Below are 17,591 nucleotides of genomic sequence, written 5' to 3'. Positions count from 1 at the left end.
TAAAATATAATAAAATAGATATAAAATAAAAAAAGAATAAGAAATAAAATACTGCTGCAAAGTTCTCCACTAAATAAAATACTCTCAGTCTCAAACCAATATCACATAATAAAATATAATGAAAAATATAAATAAATAACTATGATTACAGTGCAGGAACAGAAAATAGCCCTATATTAAAATAATATTAAACAAATATATTAATGTATTATTATTTTTCAATAATCAATCAACAATCAATTTACGATTTTTTTCCCACTTTTTTAATAATTATCAAAATAAAATATAGTCCAAAGCTATAGTACAAAGCTATTATTACCAGAACATGTGATCAGAGCAGGTCATTTTACCATTGTTGCCAGCATGACTATACCAGCTCAGCAAACAGAAATCTAAGTTACTACTGAGAAATTTCACCTTATTTGAGCGGACTTTGCTTTTCCAGTGCGTGATCGGTACATGATTGGAGTGTTTGGGCCGTTAACGACAGAGCAGAACGCGCAGCGCAAACACGGACTCGAACATTGAGCAGAGAGCGCAGCGGGCCGACACACACACACACACACACACACACACGCGCGCGCGCGCGCGCGCACGCCACGGAACGGAGAGTGCGGCGGCGCACACGAAGCGGAAAAGCTTTTTTTCGCCCTGCAGTCCATTTCATTGTTACAGTGACGACGGGTAAAACACGGGTAAAACCAGAGAATGTCTAATAGGAAAAAACATTAGAATCAGCTGCAGGGCGGGATTTGCGCTGAACGCGGAGACTTCCGCCACTTAATGTTCGTGTGGAAACACGAAAATGTACCTATGTTCCGCACACAAAATATTGCATTCAGTCATTCGGTACACACGTGCACCGAACCGAAAGCCCTGTACCGAAACGGTTCGGTACGAATACACGTACCGTTACACCCCTAGAAGCTGGTAATGCTGTTTGTGGAGTTGTTTAATCCTCCTCTGCTGAGATCTTCACAGATTTAATGTCTTCTTTTCTCTTCAGTTGATTTCATCTAAGGCTGTGTCTGAAGTCAGTTGTAGTTCTTGTGTTTCTGCTCGTCTCTTTTTTCTGTTCTCTTCTTTCTTTCAGTGATTCTTTTTGTTAACATATTAAGGCTGAGATGACTTCATATTTAATATATACAGACTTTGTGGCTCAGATAAGGTCCAGTTCTGGTTTATTTCTTTGCTCTTGGCTGACATGTGGCATTGCTATGGCCTGCTTGTGGCCCAGATTTGGCAAACAGGAGCGGCCCACTCAAGTGCCGTAGATCCACGCTGCATGTGGGCCAGATCATCTTTCCACGTGTGCCAGATGTGGGCCGGATCTGGGCCGACACAATGTTGCTATGTGGGTAAGTGCTAATGTGGATTTCTGTCTAGATATGCAATAAACATTTTGTAAAAGAAAACCTCAAAAAGGTTAATTATAGATAAAGTAAGACAGAAACACACCCGTTCACTGGTCATTTTCCACAGCATAGGCAAAGACAATATCATAATGTCGATTGCTGTGTTTTCCGGACACAGTCTCATCGCAAATGGACACTCTTGCAAACTCAACGATGCCACTTTGTTCATTTGTATTGTAGTGTGCAAAAACCTTGGTATGCAACTTTTGTCTAAAGATTTACCAGAACTATAGTATGGTAGTAATGCATGCGCCTCACCGTTTAGACAGTGACTGCGAATCTGCCATTTCTGGTTCCAAGGTGAATGCCTAAGATAGCAAAGCGTAATACGCAACAACCTCTTCACTACAGACAGCCGTGGAGAGAGTAGAGGACTCAGAATGCCCCACGCTTTTACCAAACCTGAATGACTGAGACAACAAGTCCAACATCTGTATTTATGCCCTGAACACACCACTCTATTTCTTAAGGTCATGTGATTTACAGGAAAGATTTGTGGGCGGTTTGTGTGACTCAGAATAAAGTGAAAGTGAGATGAAAAAAAAAAAAAAAACTTATTTTTTACCTTAACCTAAAAAAAAAAAACTTTAAGGGGCAGTTTCCCGGACAGAGATTAAGCCCCTAGACTAAAATGGCCCTTTAAACCATGTGTTTACCAGAAGAACCTGCTTCAGTTACTCACACCACATTTAATATCTTAAAACATTAAAATCATTGATTATTCATTACTAAGTCAAACACATTAAACAAAAACAAAGTATTTAAACAAATACACACATTGAGACCCAGTTTAATGAACATGATCAGATTTTTTTATTGATAGTTTTTCATCTCAGCATCTCTGATTGTTTGATTGTGATTTTAACTTTTCTAGTTTATCAGTTTCTCTTGATGAGACACAAATGTTTGAATCACACATTTAATGTTTGTCGCTGATGCCATTAAACACTAATAATAAAAATGAGTGTGACACTAAAAACACTGACAGTGATCAGAGGAAAATGTGTTTGATCAAAAGGATGAGTGTCATAATTCATAATAATCTGTGTTCGGTTCACTCTTGATCATAGATCTTGAGGATTAAGTCAGAGAATGTGAAAGTGATTGTGTTGCTCATTGTGACTTTAGCACAAACTCCAAGTGAGTAAACTGATGATTGAGGTGAATGTGTGAAGGAGGCGGAGCATTACTGACACTGACAGTCAACGACAGAAAACACACTTTTACAGCAAGGGTGATTGAACTTCATCTCTTCATTTGACTTCCATCACAAGATGCATCTCCACGTCTCCATTGCTCTTCTTTTTATTCTTCTCACTGGAGGTACAGAAAACATATACAATATATTTAAGACATTCGGGATGTAAATGGTCATTGAATGTTTATTTTCATTGTCATTTCAGGATTCTCTCTAGAATGTTATCAATGTCGTGATGAACTAGAATTGAACAAAACTATGAGATGTTTCGAGGAAGAGAGCAGGTGTGCGAGTTCAAGAAGAGTACTTTATATGGGTAAGTCAAGAGTGCACATTTACTTTTATTGACCTTGAAAATACTTAAAATGATTGCAACATCTTATTTAAAATAGTTTTAGAAGGTATAGCGTGTTATGTCGAACAACGCTTTTACAAAGTATTTCCAGTTACCAATTTTAGAGGTATAGTGATATATATATACACACACACACACACACACACACACACACACACACACACAATGCTCTGGAGTTATTAATTTTTTTTTCTGTATTTCATCTTATAGTCACTATATGAACTGTTTTTGAATGGAACTTGTAAAAACACTTGATTTGAAAAATGTCTGTTTTTTGGTTTTGTAATGACTGTCGTTCAATACAAATACAATAAACTTTAAATAAATAAATTAACTATATCAAATTAGTATTGTGTCATAACTGACCTCCATGTATTTTATGCAGTTTAAACCCAAGCTGTTACTTCATTCTTTCTTTTCCTGTTTTGTATTTAGCTGGTGTAAAGCATGAAACTATTGAAGAAGATTGTGTTAGAGCAAGTGAATGTAAAAGCTGGTCTATTACTGCATCACCTCTCAGAATGGAATATCCAGTCCAGTGCTGTGACACCGACATGTGCAATGACAGCCCTGCCCCAGGTATGCTTCTTTATTTAGTCATGACCTAATGCCCATTTAAGTGTACCTATATATACAGCTAGTTCTGGTTCTGGTTCTCGAATCTGATTGGCTGAGAACCCTTTCCAGCCAACATATATATTCTACTAATATGGTCACAACGTCAGCAATCTGAGTTCACAGTGTTCTAAAAGTGTAACCTCACAGCGCTCTCACTGTGTGCTCAAACTATGACCACAATATGAGCTCATCCCAGCTAGAAATGTTATTGTTCTATGAATGTTTTGAGAGCATTATGTTATGTTCTTGTAATATTTTCTGTAGCTAATTTTATTTTTGTAACCAGAATGTTCTCCTAAAAGGTAGGATAACACTCTCTATAAACATTTCAAACATGTTTAGTGATGACATTGATAGAACATTATCCCCCCTAACATTCTTAGACAGTTATAGCGGGAAGTTTCGATCATTAATATCGCGGACGTATAGCCAGCGATAATTAATGCGATATGGCTCAGCTTGTCAGGTAACTACGGCTCTTTGTACACAGCAAAAACTCCAGTGTTAAATTAACACTCCTGTGAGTGTATGAGTCCACACTCAAGAGTTTTTAAGTTAATGAGATAATTAAGTGATTAATTTAGTGATGATTGAACATTATTGAAGACACCTGATGTTAGCAAGCAGAATCACTGAAGGAGAAAATCACAAATTGTAAGTTACCGTTATGACGATCAATGGTTGCTTTAGTTGGACTCTTGACCCATATATTATTAACTTTAGATTTTGTTTGTCTGTTGTTTCTGAATTATAATCACCAGTTGAACAAAAAAGTGACTGATGGTGCTGGTTATGTTATGATCTTGATCACTGAACTCATTAAAATCCTTCTTTCTGACTTCGATTTATGTTGTTGGTTAGTGAATCTGCATAAATGCCCAGAATTTTTGATATAATATAAAAGATTTCTTAAAAGTTGTTAAAAAAACAACAACATTATTTTAGGCACACACAGATGTCAAGATTCAGTCTATGCATCTCAACAATGGTGAGGAGCAGAATATTCAATTAGGAAAAGTAAATTGACAATTCAGATCATAATTTATTCATACCGCAATGCATGATGGGAGCCATTAATGAGTTGTGATTGGTGGCAGCCACTGCAACATGCTTTATTATTGTCACCATTGTTGAGATTCACAGGCTGATTATTGATGTCTGTGTTTTAAAATAATTTCTCTGAATGTCTTTTAGAGGTGGGCGATACTCCAAATTTTGGTATCGATCCGATACCAAGTAAATACAGGGCCAGTATCGCCGATGTCGATACCGATACCAATACTTTTTAATTTTAAAAGCATGCACTTGAACTTGTATGCACTTTCCTGTGCTAGAGCAGTGTGTCATGATTTATGAGGTGAATGCATCATTAATATGCTAAATCTGAAAACGTTTTCATTACTACTAAATATTTTGTGATTTGTGCTCTCAACTCGCCTGTAATTATTAGTCAGTGACTTTTACAAAACTACCCTAATTATAGTAAAAGTACTATTGTACACTAGCCTACTGTTCAAAAGTTTGGGGTCTGTAAGATTTTTAATTCACTTCTGCATTTATTTGATAAAAAATACAGTAAAAACTGTAATATTACAATTTAACATAGGCTATCTGTTTTCTATGTCATACTAAACTGTAATTTATTCAATTGATCAAAGCGTAATTTTCGGCATCATTACTCCAGTTATGATGATAATTAATTTTAATATGCTGATTTACAGCTCAGAAAACATTTCTTATTATTATCAATGTTGAAAACAGTTTCATATTTTTTTGTGGAAACCATGATGCAGAATTATTTGATGAACCAAGTTGAAAGAACAGCATTTATATGAAGTAGATTTTTTTAACAGTGAAAAACCCTTGACTGTCACTTTTGATCAATTTAATGCATCGATCCTTGTTGAATAAAAATATTAATTTCATTAAAAAAAATCTTACTGTCCTCAACATTTTGAACCGTTATATACACTTTTGCTTTGTTTATTGCAAAATAACTCCCGATTGTTTCTCTGTCATCTAAGCAAGGCTTCGTTTCCCAAACGTGCCTGTGAGCTCAGTGAAGCACCAGCAACGAACGCTCTCTGTGATTGATTGGTTTCGTCTTGTATCCAGATGACTGAGAAAAAGTTCTATCCTACACAATTATCTGCTAACATTCGCTTATTTTTCCACTTAGAAGCTTATTTTACGCACTGCATTGCGTGCTAAATTAATAAAAATTACTGGTAAAAAAAAACACACACATATGGATCGATATTTTTATGTGAGTATCGATCCTTTTCGATACCACGTCAGTATCGAAGTATCGATATTTTAGGATCGATCTGCCCACCTCTAATGTCTTTTGATCAGAACAATGTTTATTACATATTTTGAATTATAAGTAAAGTACTAATAATCATAGACTGAAGAATCAGTAAACTGCTGCTAACAAGTTAAACCAAACTGTCTCAATAAGTTTCCTTTTTCAGATCACAGCATGATTATGTCAAAACATAACCAACACTATAAGATAACATTTTACTTTGTTCATTTGACTGTTATAAATCAATAACAGCAGACAAGCAACAGTAAATATATAATGGTCTAGAGTCCAACTAAAGCAAACACCCATCACCTTAATGGTAACTTACAATTTGTGATTTTCTTCTTCAGTGATTCTGCTTGTTAACATCAGGTGTCTTCAATAATGCTCAATCATCACTAAATTAATCACTTAATTAAACATCTGAGTGATGTTGGAGTCCATGTCCAATTACATTTCTAGCTGGGGTGACTCACATTGTGTCCATAATATGAGCACACAGTGAGTGCACAGTGCGGTTACACTTTTAGCTCACTGTGAACTCACATTGTGGTCATATGGAGAGACAGTGGCGGACTGGCACCAAAAAGAGGCCCTGGCAATTTTAGCAGAGAGGCCACATTTGTCTTCTCAAGTCATCTGCAACCAACACAGAAACATAACATTACACAAACAACACACTCCAATAATAGCTTAACCAAGACATGAAAAATAAATGTTTTACCTTCATGTGGTTACAGTAGCAGGTTGCGCAATAATTTGCTTTTCTCTGCCACTCAGTCAATCACTGCTATGCTCTCATTACCCATCATTCACTTGTCATTATCTATCATCTCATCAGGTCAATGATCGCGAGAAATTCCACTGACTAAAAACATTCAAAATACCTTATAAATAGAGAGATTACATACATTTAGGCTATTTGTCCTTCACAGGAAAAATAGAAATAAAAAGTCATTATTATTATTTAGTTCATAGGGCTATTATTTTTCAGAGATAGGCCGTGGTGTTTGTTTGTTTGCTTTTTTCCTTGTTTTTTTGTGGCCGCCTGCAGCTCCGCTTAATTTATTATTATTTTATTCATATTTACATTTACATTTATGCATTTGGCAGACGCTTTTATCCAAAGCGACTTACATTGCATTCAACGTACACATTTTTACATTTTGTCAGTTCATAAGTCTGTTGATTTGCGACGGCCTATTGTTGCAGACACTCCGCTTTATTTATTTATTTAGCCTTTTTATATGGTTGTGATGAGCGCCGAGCGAGCCGCTGGCTGTGCTGCCGGTTGCGGGCGGACAATCCGCCAAAAGGCGGCCGCATCTCCGCTTTATTTATTTATTTAGCCTTTTTATATGGTTGTGCGCCACAAGTTGTGATGAGCGGCGAGCGAGCCGCTGGTGGTGCTGCCGCTTGCAGCCATTGCGCCAATAGGCGGCCGCTTCCTCGCTTTATTTAGCCTATTTATTTGTTTGTGATGCGGCCACAACAAGTGATGAGACCAGGCGGCCGCAGTGGCATTTGCCCACATTGCCCAATGGCCAGTCCGTCACTGTGGAGAGATCACTGTGAGATCAACGTGTTGACTGGGTAACACACTGGCAGAACGCGGTGTCCTGTTACAGGACACACTGAGACTGATAAGAGTTTTACGACCCCAAAGGAATTTCCAGAGAGCTGCGACTCTCACTTAAATTCTTGCAGAGGAAGAGAAATAAACCCTGTTAATCCTATATATTATATATATAACCACTTGAGAAATGTGTAAACATGTATCTAATTTTCCCATCTCATGATTTTCCTTTTATGTAGTTTGGCTTTTGTATTCTTGTAAACTCTATTGGGTTAATGTTTCAGACTTCGCATATTATGGTTAACCAAAATCATTTGTGTGTGGCATGTTTGGTCTCTATAAACTCCAATCTTCGTTTAATTTACATTACATTTTGCTAACTTTGTGACACATTAGTATTATAAGCATCTTAAAGATTCTTGTGTTAAACATCCAATCAAACTACATGTTCAAAGGCATGCTTGAACAATTATAGGTCGTAAAAGAATTTCCCTCCAAAGGAAAACACTTCTTATTGGCTCACACACCTCCAGAGGGTGTGACACCTTCACGCTTTAAAAACACAAGATCAGCTCTCTTAGTCCCTTTCTGAAATGCTGACGTGAAGATGATGCTGAACTAGAAGTTTCTAAGGACCCCCAAGCTTGTGCCAGGCTGCGGCCTAGTCTTTCCATTCACCAAAGATCCTCTGGAAATCACTGGTTCTCTCTCATCAAGACCACATTAGCAAAGATCAACTGGAGCCTCAGCAAATTGCATCAGGACAGTTTAATTCAAATGGGCGAGACGTGCAAGTATCAAATTTAGTCTCATTATTTGATACATTAAGTATCCTTACCCCTTTAAAGAAGGGCGTGTAGAACTAAACTGATGGTTTGCTCAAGACTGTTGATCTGCTGAATTCCAAACTATGATATAACTTCTTGCTTTCCTGTATTCTGCTTCAGCTCTCTTTCCCTTGGCAAACTGTATGTATGTGTATGTTAGGGTAGTTTAAGTGTTTAGACTAGTTATTAAATCTTGTTCATGTCACACGTAAAGTTGTCCGTGTCTCAAGCTCATATGGAGTGTCTTCTTCTGGTGTGCAAAGACATGGAAAACGCCACGCAGCCGCCACGCAGCTGACACGCAACAGAAACGCCACGCTCACGCCACGCAGCCAGTGTGTCACCGGCCTTAGAGTTAATAAACAATTAATCCTGAGTGTTCACGGGACAAACAGGTAATTGATTGTAATATTAATTTACGACATTAAGTTAATTATATTAACTGATCCAAATATTCATAATCAATTATAACCAGTTATTATGTAAGGGATAATCCATTAAAGGATTTTATTACATGGCTTGGCTGAATTCCAATGTAGAATGCGGTCTGTTATTTCTTGATAACAGACCGCTGCGAACTATAACAGACCGTTGCCATGAAAAACAGTGCGTTGCTATGGACGCGGAACGGACTATTTTCTTTGGCGGAAGCAATACAATCGTTTTTAAATCAATAAACTCCTTTTTAAATCAATAATTCGTGACAAATTATTTATTTATTTTGTAGGTAGCCATGTAATAAGCGGGATAATGTATAGAGAGGCGGTCGTTATAGCTCCGCTTCGCGTCGGGAAGCCTCTACGAAGTGCATTAAAATTCTTCAATACCTTGGTTATTTGCCAAGTTAAAAACAAGTTAAAGCTGTAACTGATGTTTACAGTGTAATTTTTTAACAGACGTGTAAAAATGACGGTTATTTTCTTAAGTTACGGCTCGTTAGTTCTCGCACTCCGTCCGCTTTAAGTAAAGTAGAGCCATCGGATTGCTTTTATTTTACATTTATTTAAATTCATTATTAAAAGAGAGAGACAGAGAACTGAAAGAGAAGGAACAGAGAGAGAGAGAGAGAGAGAGAGAGAGAGAGAGATGCGTGCGCGAGTTACCTGTGTGCGTCTCTTCTTTAAAGTCTAGCAGCTACAGTCCCCTTGTTGCTTAAGCATATAGCTAACTTAATGATTCTTTAATGGATTTATTAAAATTATTTATGAATGACAGGCAACACTGACAGTGACAAGGCAATCTTTATTTGAACTAATCATGTCATTTATTTATTGTTAATTCTTTGTGCCGCTTTTTGTCATTCAACGTCTTCTCCAAGTCTTCTATTTCGTCTTGTGCCTGGGCCCATTTCTCAAAATTGCCATATTCACCATACTAATTAAACGATATGCAAAAATCATCCATTTAGCCTACCTAAATAAACGTTTTCATATGTGTCTCTCACTCTGCTTGCAAGTGTAACTGTGTTACTATGGTTACCAATGTAGCGGATTAATTTCGAACTGTAATCAAACTGACTGGAACTACCTGTGCATTAAACGGTTTTAATGCACACCTTCCAGCCAATCAGAATCGAGTATTTAAACAGCCCATGGTATAATGATTATTAATATTTCATAGAGCTAATTTGCTACAGATGTGAGCTCCAGGCCGTCAGCAGTCGTTCATCGCTCATGTTCCCGCAGAGAAAAGCTTCATCTCGGCCAATCCTTCAGGAATTTACCTCTGGCTCTGATGTGTTAAACATGAGATGCAATTCAGTTTGGGTGTATCAAACAGGCGATCTTTGGTCTTATGAATCATAATTAAAAAAAAAAAAAAACTTTTCTAGAACGCTGTCGTTGTACTTTCAAAAAGTTTATTTTCTATTGTAATGCTCATTTATGATAGCCTGGCAAGCCAGACCTACATCAAGATGTTAGGCTGCGAAATACATTTTGCTGCCGCTAGGGTGCGTCTAGATTTCTAGGCTACATTTATGATCCACAGCTGAGGAATTGTTGTTTGATTCCAGTGTTTCACAGAAATGAAAATGTTCTTTCTTTCACAGACTTGAACTCTCAACCCAATGGGAAGAAATGTTACTCTTGTGACTGGGAGGGCTGCTCACAGACAGTGGGTTGTATGGGGAATGAGAATCACTGCTTTACTGCACATGGTAAGAATTAAGTGATGGATGAAGAAAATTAAATAGTTATTTTATCCTGTATTGCCATCAAAAATTATTTATTTCATATTTTGGATAATTTACTTTTATACAATAATTCCAGACATGACAAGACCAGTTTAACTGTGTTGCTACAACACTTCAGGTTGTCTTTCCTTTATGATTAACTTCTGTTTATTTTATTTTTTTAACAGCACCTTTTCCACAGTCATCAATGATGATGAAAGGATGTGCATCTGAATTTGCATGCGGGTCGTCAGGGATCCCGTCGATGCTTGGACCTCATGCTAATGTCACATGCTGTGAGGGGAATCTGTGTAACGCTGTAGAGAGAGTCTCTCAGAGCTTCTTGTTTCTCTGCTGTTCTCTGATATTTTACTTCCTCCTGAACTGAGTTCAGATTCTACAGAAAGACCCCACAGCAGTCACATTAACACGCTTTATACACTTAACCGTGGAAATACACTGTACATTTAGTTCAGGGAAACAGAACTAAAAAAAGAAGAAACTTTTGAAAATACTTAAATTCAACAGTTTAAAATGTATATATATATATATATATATATATATATATATATATATATATATATATATATATTTTAACACTCAAATTGTTATTCTGATCTGATAATAAAATGTACAGAAAATAAAGTATTTTGAAATAGAAACATTTTTGTGGCCTCAGTCTTCTGGAACCCAGTGTGTGTTTTTAAATGCTAAAAAAATACGACAAATTATTGCATAAATATATTCAGACCACAAGAAGCATGTTTAATATATAATTATTCAAAGAAAGAAAATGAACTATGCATGTCCAGACAGAGCCTCAGAGTTTGTCCACATTAATAAATGATATATTCTTTGAAATAAGCACAGACAATTACAAGAAACATCATGTGTATTTCCTTTACTCATTGTAAGCCCCCCCCCCCACCCCACCACCACACACACAAAACCTCCCTCTCTCTCTCTCTCTCTCTCTCTCTCTCTCTCTCTCTCTCTCTCTCTCTCTCTCTCTCTCTCTCTCTCCAAAAAACCAAAAGTTTTTTTTTTCCAGTCATGTGGGGACTTTCTATTTACTATTGTTGGTAGATAGTATAACAAAGAAATTTGTCACACAAACTATATTTGAGGTTGTGACCCATGTGTGGGTTGCAGAGTGGGAAAGCTGGTAATGCTGTTTTCGCTGTTTAACTCTCCTCTGCTGAGATCTTGAGAGATCTGTTAGTGTTTAATGTTCTGCTGGGATAAAAAGTGTTTTTGTTGTCTGAGTTTTGTGTGTCTCCATTGTGCTGAAGAGTAGAGCCTGTGCTTCAGTTCAGAAGACCAAGAAACACTGATGTTATGCTGTATGTTGCTTTAATTACAAAGCAGTAGCTGTACTTCAGTGAATGTATAACTACTGTGCATTTATTTATTATTATTTTTATAATTTTATTCAGTTAAGCTTTAGATATGCACAAAGTAGGGATGGGCAAATGAAGCCTCTTGAAGCACTGAGGCTTTCCCCTGATTGTTCTGGAACAGAGTCAAAGCTTCGAGAGTGTCGAGAACAGCGCCATCTGGTGTTTAGTAGAAAATAAAGCAGTCAAAACCCTGTAAAAAGAATTAGCCAGATGCAACATATATATATATATATATATATATATATATATATATATATATATATATATATATATATATATATATATATATATATATATTCCATAGACAGTTTCATGTTACGTGCACAAATAAAAGCTTAACAGTGTGTGTTTAAGTTCTCTCTGTAATAAATTCATTTAAACATTAAAGGAGCTGTATGTAAGAAATCTATTTCAATTAATCATAAAATGGCCCTGATGTGTCACTAGACATTAATAAATCATGTTCATTTCAAATACTTATATCACTGACAACAGTAGTATGGCTAGGATATTATCATTTAAAAAGTGGACTTGCAGCCCTCAACTGATGTTGATGTTGTCATTTTGTGTTTTGGCCTGACGGGTTGCCAGCTTTGCTCTAACCTACCCTAACTCTAGTCTGATAAAAATGTCTAACGTTACTAAATCAAAAAGACCTCGTTATAATTCAGAAATTCGTCGTGACAAAGTCCGAAATAAAACCAGAATTTGTATTGGAGATGCTTTTGAAAGATGGAGACGGCTGAAAACGGAGAAGAATTTGAACACAGACGCCAACGTTGCTAATTTTCTCATGGACAGGTAAGATTCATCTACGCTTGGCTAACTTGTACTTGATGTCAATGGACATTTCATATATTCATGACAGTCGAACAAAGTTATGCATGTTCGTGCAAAGTAACGTAACATTAGCTCACATGGACGTATGCTAACATTAGCAATGCATTATAGGAGCCCGTTTCTCTGTCATTATGCTGAGACGCTGAGGAAAACAACATTAGTATGCCCATTATGGCAATTTGAAACGTAATTGAGACAGAAGCCTAACTTTACCTCAGAAAAAATGATTCGTCATTCGTTCTTCACGTACAGTATATTGTGGACTAAGTTACACATGCTGCAAGTTGACCTGTATGACCATTGAAGCAGCCTACGTTTCTGCTGAATCCTGCAGCTTATCTGGCAACCTCGAGTCAGGGGGTAGGGGGAGGGGATACACCGCTCTACAGTGTTTTTAACCCTCTGGGGTCCTTCGTGTAACAGTCACACTTGGGACCTTCGGGTCCAAATGGACCCGAAGGGCGGGATTAATATATAGAAAAAAAAATCATAATATTTTTTTTTTACTTGTTTTTTATAATATTTTTTCTTTTCTTTTTTGGTGTTTTGAGATAATTTTATGATTTATAATTAATATTTATGCAATAATTATGACCCATTTTTTCCCATTGAATATAATAGAATTTTTTTATATATATATAATTTTTATTTTATTTTTATTAAAGCTGTATTTCATTTTAGAGTCAAGCCTAGGCCTCATGAAAGCAATTTTTGAAATGAGATGGGCGCCAACTGGTGGACACACTGAGCATTTTTATCACGCAATAGCACATTTTTACCACTAGTGGATATACAGCTCTCTGTAGAAAGGCTTGCGAATTCTAGTGATTTTTGCCTGAACAGATTTAGTCTGTTTTGCACTCTTGATGTTTAAGAGATTCACCCCTTCACTGTTGAGTCCTTTTTTCTTCATCCTGGCTGATTTGTAGATTGTATGCACCAAAAAACTCTGTGTTTTCATATTTTTGGCAATTTCCCATTAATTTCCTATGGGGGTCATTTTTGACCAAAGAGCAGAAGTTTGATGACCACTTAGTATGCTTGGATCATGACCTCAATATTTTTTGTGCGTTCACATACCTAGTACCATAAATGTCACCTAGTTTCGTAACATTCCGATGAAGCTGTGATTTTTAAAAATTCAAAACAGATTTTTGTAATCTGAATTTATTAGTGTGTATGTGTATAAAAGTGTGTTTGTGTGTGTGTGTCTGTGTGTGGATGTGTTTGTTTTGCACTCTTGATGTTTTAGAGATTCACCCCTTCACTGTTGAGTCTTTTTTTTCTGCATCCTGGCTGATTTGTAGATTGTATGCACAAAAAAACCTCTGTGTTTTCATATTTTTGACAATTTCCCATTCATTTTCTATGGGGGTCATTTTTGACCAAAGAGCAGAAGTGTGACGACCACTTAGCATGCTTGGATCATGACCTCAATATTTTTTGTGTGTTCACATACCTAATACCATAAAAGTCACCTAGTTTCATAGCATTCCGATGAAGCTGTGATTTTTAAAAATTCAAAACAGATTTTTGTAATCTGAATTTATTAGTGTGTATGTGTATAAAAGTGTGTTTGTGTGTGTGTGTGTGTGTGTGGATGTGTCTGTTTTGCACTCTTGATGTTTTATAGATTCACCCCTTCACTGTTGTGTGCTTTTTTTCTGGATCGTGGCTGATTTGTAGATTGTACGCAAAAAAAACCTCTGTATTGTCACATTTTTGCCAATTTCCCATTCATTTCCTATGGCGGGTCCATTTGGACCCGAAGGTCCTGAGTGTGACTATTTTTTTTACAACCGCTTAGACTATTCAAATCCTGTCCCCAATTTTTTTGGGTGTTCATATACCAAGTACCAACAAAGTCACCAAATTTCGGACCATTCCGATGAAGCTATGATTTTTTACATTTTTTTATTTAAACGCTTCGGGACCATTTGGACCCGAAGGACCCCAGAGGGTTAAAGTGATTGCAGTACCAGTTTTGGCCACAATCCTACATACGGTTCCTTTAAGTTGTGGCAATTCAATGGCAATACGAATATCAATATGATGTAATGGGAGAATAACGTACACGTAGCCTATATGAATTGCATATTGTATTTTCCTGAAATAATTTGTATTCTTTATATTAATTATATGACTGGATATTTAACCCTCAGTTTGTGTTCAAAACCCTATAACACTTGTGATGTTCCCAGTCAAAAATGGCCGGCCTATAAAAAATAGCTTATACATAACTTGTTATGCTATATTATCACCCAATATTGGATTAAATCTTTTTGTCAACTTGTTTTCTTTCAATAGGCCTATTCATTTTCAGTTTTGTATTTCTATTTGCATCTGATTAATCATAGGCCTCATTTATCTGAGAGTAGGTATCTTTTTTTTAGTAAAACAAAAAACAACAACCTTATTTGTGAATAATTTTCACAATATTAAATAAAATATGAAAAAAAAACTTGCACTGTTGATCACACTAGTCTAAGTCTACTTTAATGTTTCACCAGGAAGTTTGTTTTCTCTCTAGGTCGTCCTCAGACGAGCCTTCCATCGTTGCCTCCAGTCATCCCGATTCTCCATGCATCTGGCCAGTTCGTTGGTGCTCTGGGCTCCTGAATATCTCTTGAGTATGTCCACGTATGTTAACTTGGGACGTCCTCTTGACCGATGGCCATGTGTTGGTTCCCATAGCACCAGCTTGCTGGCTGGCAGCTCTCGATGCCTTCGGCAATGTCCTGCAAGTCTCATTCTCCTCACAGCAATCTTGTTGCTCACTCTTGGTACTCCCTCATACAGGATTTTGTTGGTTACATGCGCACTCTTACTGATGTTAAGCACTGCACGCAGCATCCTGGAGTAGCACCCGTCCAGGGACTTTTCTAGGGTTGGATTCAAGGTCCAGCATTCACTGCCATAGAGGAGAATGGACTCTACCGTCGCGTAGAAGAAGCTGAGTTTGATTTGGTGGGAGAGGTTGGAGTTCCATACACTGTTCATACCGTTCAGGGCCCTCCATGCAAGTGCCTTCCTCACTTTTAGATCTTGGTCAGTTGAGTTGACCCATGCGCCCAGGTACTTGAAGTCCTCAACTTCTTTCAGCACAGTGTCTCCTGCTGTTATCAGAGGTTGATGTTCTGGTGGAACGTTGTAGGTCATGACCTCAGTTTTCTTTGCATTTACCCTAAGGCCAACCTTGGTGCACTCTAGCTCTACCCTGTGTAGTAGTTCCTGTGCTTGTTCCATGTTGTCGGAGAGCAGACTGATGTCATCCGCATAGTCAAGGTCTGTCAAGACTACTGCCGGGTGTCGACTTGACTTCCTTGGTGTCAGCGTGAAGCCAAGTTCCTGCTCTCGCCCACTGATTGCCTTCTTTAGCGCATAATCAAGGACTATGATGAAGAGGAAGGGGGCTAATGTATCCCCTTGCATAACTCCAGCCAGGATGTCAAACTCCTCGCTGTTGCCATCTGGGGTCACCACCCTGGCCCTTGTTCTTGAGTACATGGACTCTATTGCCCGGAGTAGGTTCGGAGGAATTCTGTATGCCTTCAGGATCTTCACCATCGTGCCTCGGTGAATCGAGTCAAATGCCTTTTTGAAGTCTATGAAACATAAGACTGCAGTCAGGTTGTCCTTTCTCACCTCCTCTATCAGTCTCCTGAGTGCCAAGATCTGGGTTGTAGCAGTTCGCACTTCTCGAAAGCCGTTCTGATTTACTCTCAAGTGAGGGTCGATTGCTTGCCGGACCCTGTTTAGAATCATGCGGTTGTAGATTTTCGCAGTGATACAGGTCAGGCTGATGCCTCGGTAGTTGTCCGGCTTCGAGAGGTCTCCGGATTTGGGCACTGGCACGATGTTTGATAGAGGCCACATATCAGGCAGCCGATTGTGCAGCAGAGCAAGGTTGCAGAACTCTAGAATGATGTCATCAAGATCACAGTTCTTTCAGCACCTCTGGGGGTATGCCATCTGGACCAGCGCTTTTTCCCACTCTTACTGTGGCTTTTGCCCTGACGAGCTCACCAAGTGTGAAGGGACCATCGTTGACGTTCAGGTTTGGGAGGTCTGATGGTATTTCCTCTTCCTCAACTGCGTCTGCTGTTTCTCCCAGCAGCCTTTTGAAGTGGCTTGACAAGGTCGCCACCCTCTCCTCCGGGCTGTGTCCCTTCACCTGTCCCTCCTTGGTCCTCTTCCGCCCCGTCATTTCATTGATTACCCTCCATGCCTCCCCATACTGCTGTTCCCCTTGCGCCGCCTGCACCCTCCGCACTCTTTCCATCAGCTCTTCCCCTTTGATGGTATCATAGGTTCTGAAAAGAAACTGTTTGGCTTCGTTCAGCTCGCTGCACCTCTCCTCAGTTGGTTCCCGCTCAAAGTTGAGGCGGGCTTCCTCCACCATCCCACGTGCTGCTATGACCTCTGGGTGTTTTGATCGCAGGGAGGTTCTGACTTTCTCCATCTTAGGCACGCACAGTCTGGTCGCCTCCTTGTTCACAGTGACGAATCTCCTGTATTCGCCGCTTGCCTCCGCTCCCCTGTCCAGCTGCTGGAATCGTCTCCTCACCTCCTCTGTATATCTGGTTAGAAGGCCAGGGTCACTTGAGAAATCTTTCCAGTTATACCGGATTTTGGGACTTGGTTTGGGGACCCTGAGGCTCAGGCGAACTCTCATTGAGACCACGCGGTGGTCTGAGCCCACAGAACTAAAAGTGCTGTATGGCTCAGCATTCATGATGGAGTTCCTCCACTTCTTCCTCACTAGGATGTAATCTAGCTGCCGTAGCGCTCCTGAGGCTCGGTCCCGGAAGGTCCACCTCTTTCCTGTTCTCTTCCGGAAGATGGTATTTGCCGCCAGTAACTCGTGCTCCGTGAGGAAGG

At 38.5% G+C, this 17,591-nt stretch overlaps 2 protein-coding genes and 1 long non-coding RNA gene across 3 annotated transcripts in view; 2 read left to right on the top strand and 1 right to left on the bottom strand.

Annotated features, from left to right (window-relative positions):
- Window positions 1-17,591, top strand: part of LOC311079747 (zinc-binding protein A33-like) — a 270,005-nt gene that overhangs the window by 124,284 nt on the left and 128,130 nt on the right. The gene's annotated exons all lie outside the window — the stretch shown is intronic.
- Window positions 2,616-10,990, top strand: LOC311081953 (urokinase plasminogen activator surface receptor-like). The gene is made up of 5 exons (XM_084112672.1): window positions 2,616-2,738; window positions 2,819-2,929; window positions 3,404-3,547; window positions 10,348-10,455; window positions 10,659-10,990. The coding sequence occupies exons 1-5, from the start codon at window positions 2,690-2,692 to the stop codon at window positions 10,856-10,858; spliced, it is 612 nt and encodes a 203-aa protein (XP_083968798.1). The 5' UTR covers window positions 2,616-2,689; the 3' UTR covers window positions 10,859-10,990.
- Window positions 6,894-7,459, bottom strand: LOC311084024. Its single transcript, XR_014606410.1, has 2 exons — window positions 7,245-7,459; window positions 6,894-7,133 (listed from the first exon to the last, which is right to left on the bottom strand). It is a non-coding gene; the product is annotated as an uncharacterized lncRNA (long non-coding RNA).

Source organism: Abramis brama (genome assembly GCF_963993115.1).
Source record: "Abramis brama genome assembly, chromosome: 1".
Lineage (NCBI taxonomy): Eukaryota > Metazoa > Chordata > Actinopteri > Cypriniformes > Leuciscidae > Abramis > Abramis brama.
This window is presented reverse-complemented; position numbering and strand designations above follow the sequence as displayed.

Coding starts and splice junctions, on each gene's coding strand:
- LOC311081953 (XM_084112672.1), top strand. CDS start 2,690: ATGCATCTCCACGTCTCCATTGCTCTTCTTTTTATTCTTCTCACTGGA. Junction 2,739..2,818: donor TTTTATTCTTCTCACTGGAG/GTACAGAAAACA, acceptor TTGTCATTTCAG/GATTCTCTCTAGAATGTTAT. Junction 3,548..10,347: donor CAATGACAGCCCTGCCCCAG/GTATGCTTCTTT, acceptor TTTCTTTCACAG/ACTTGAACTCTCAACCCAAT.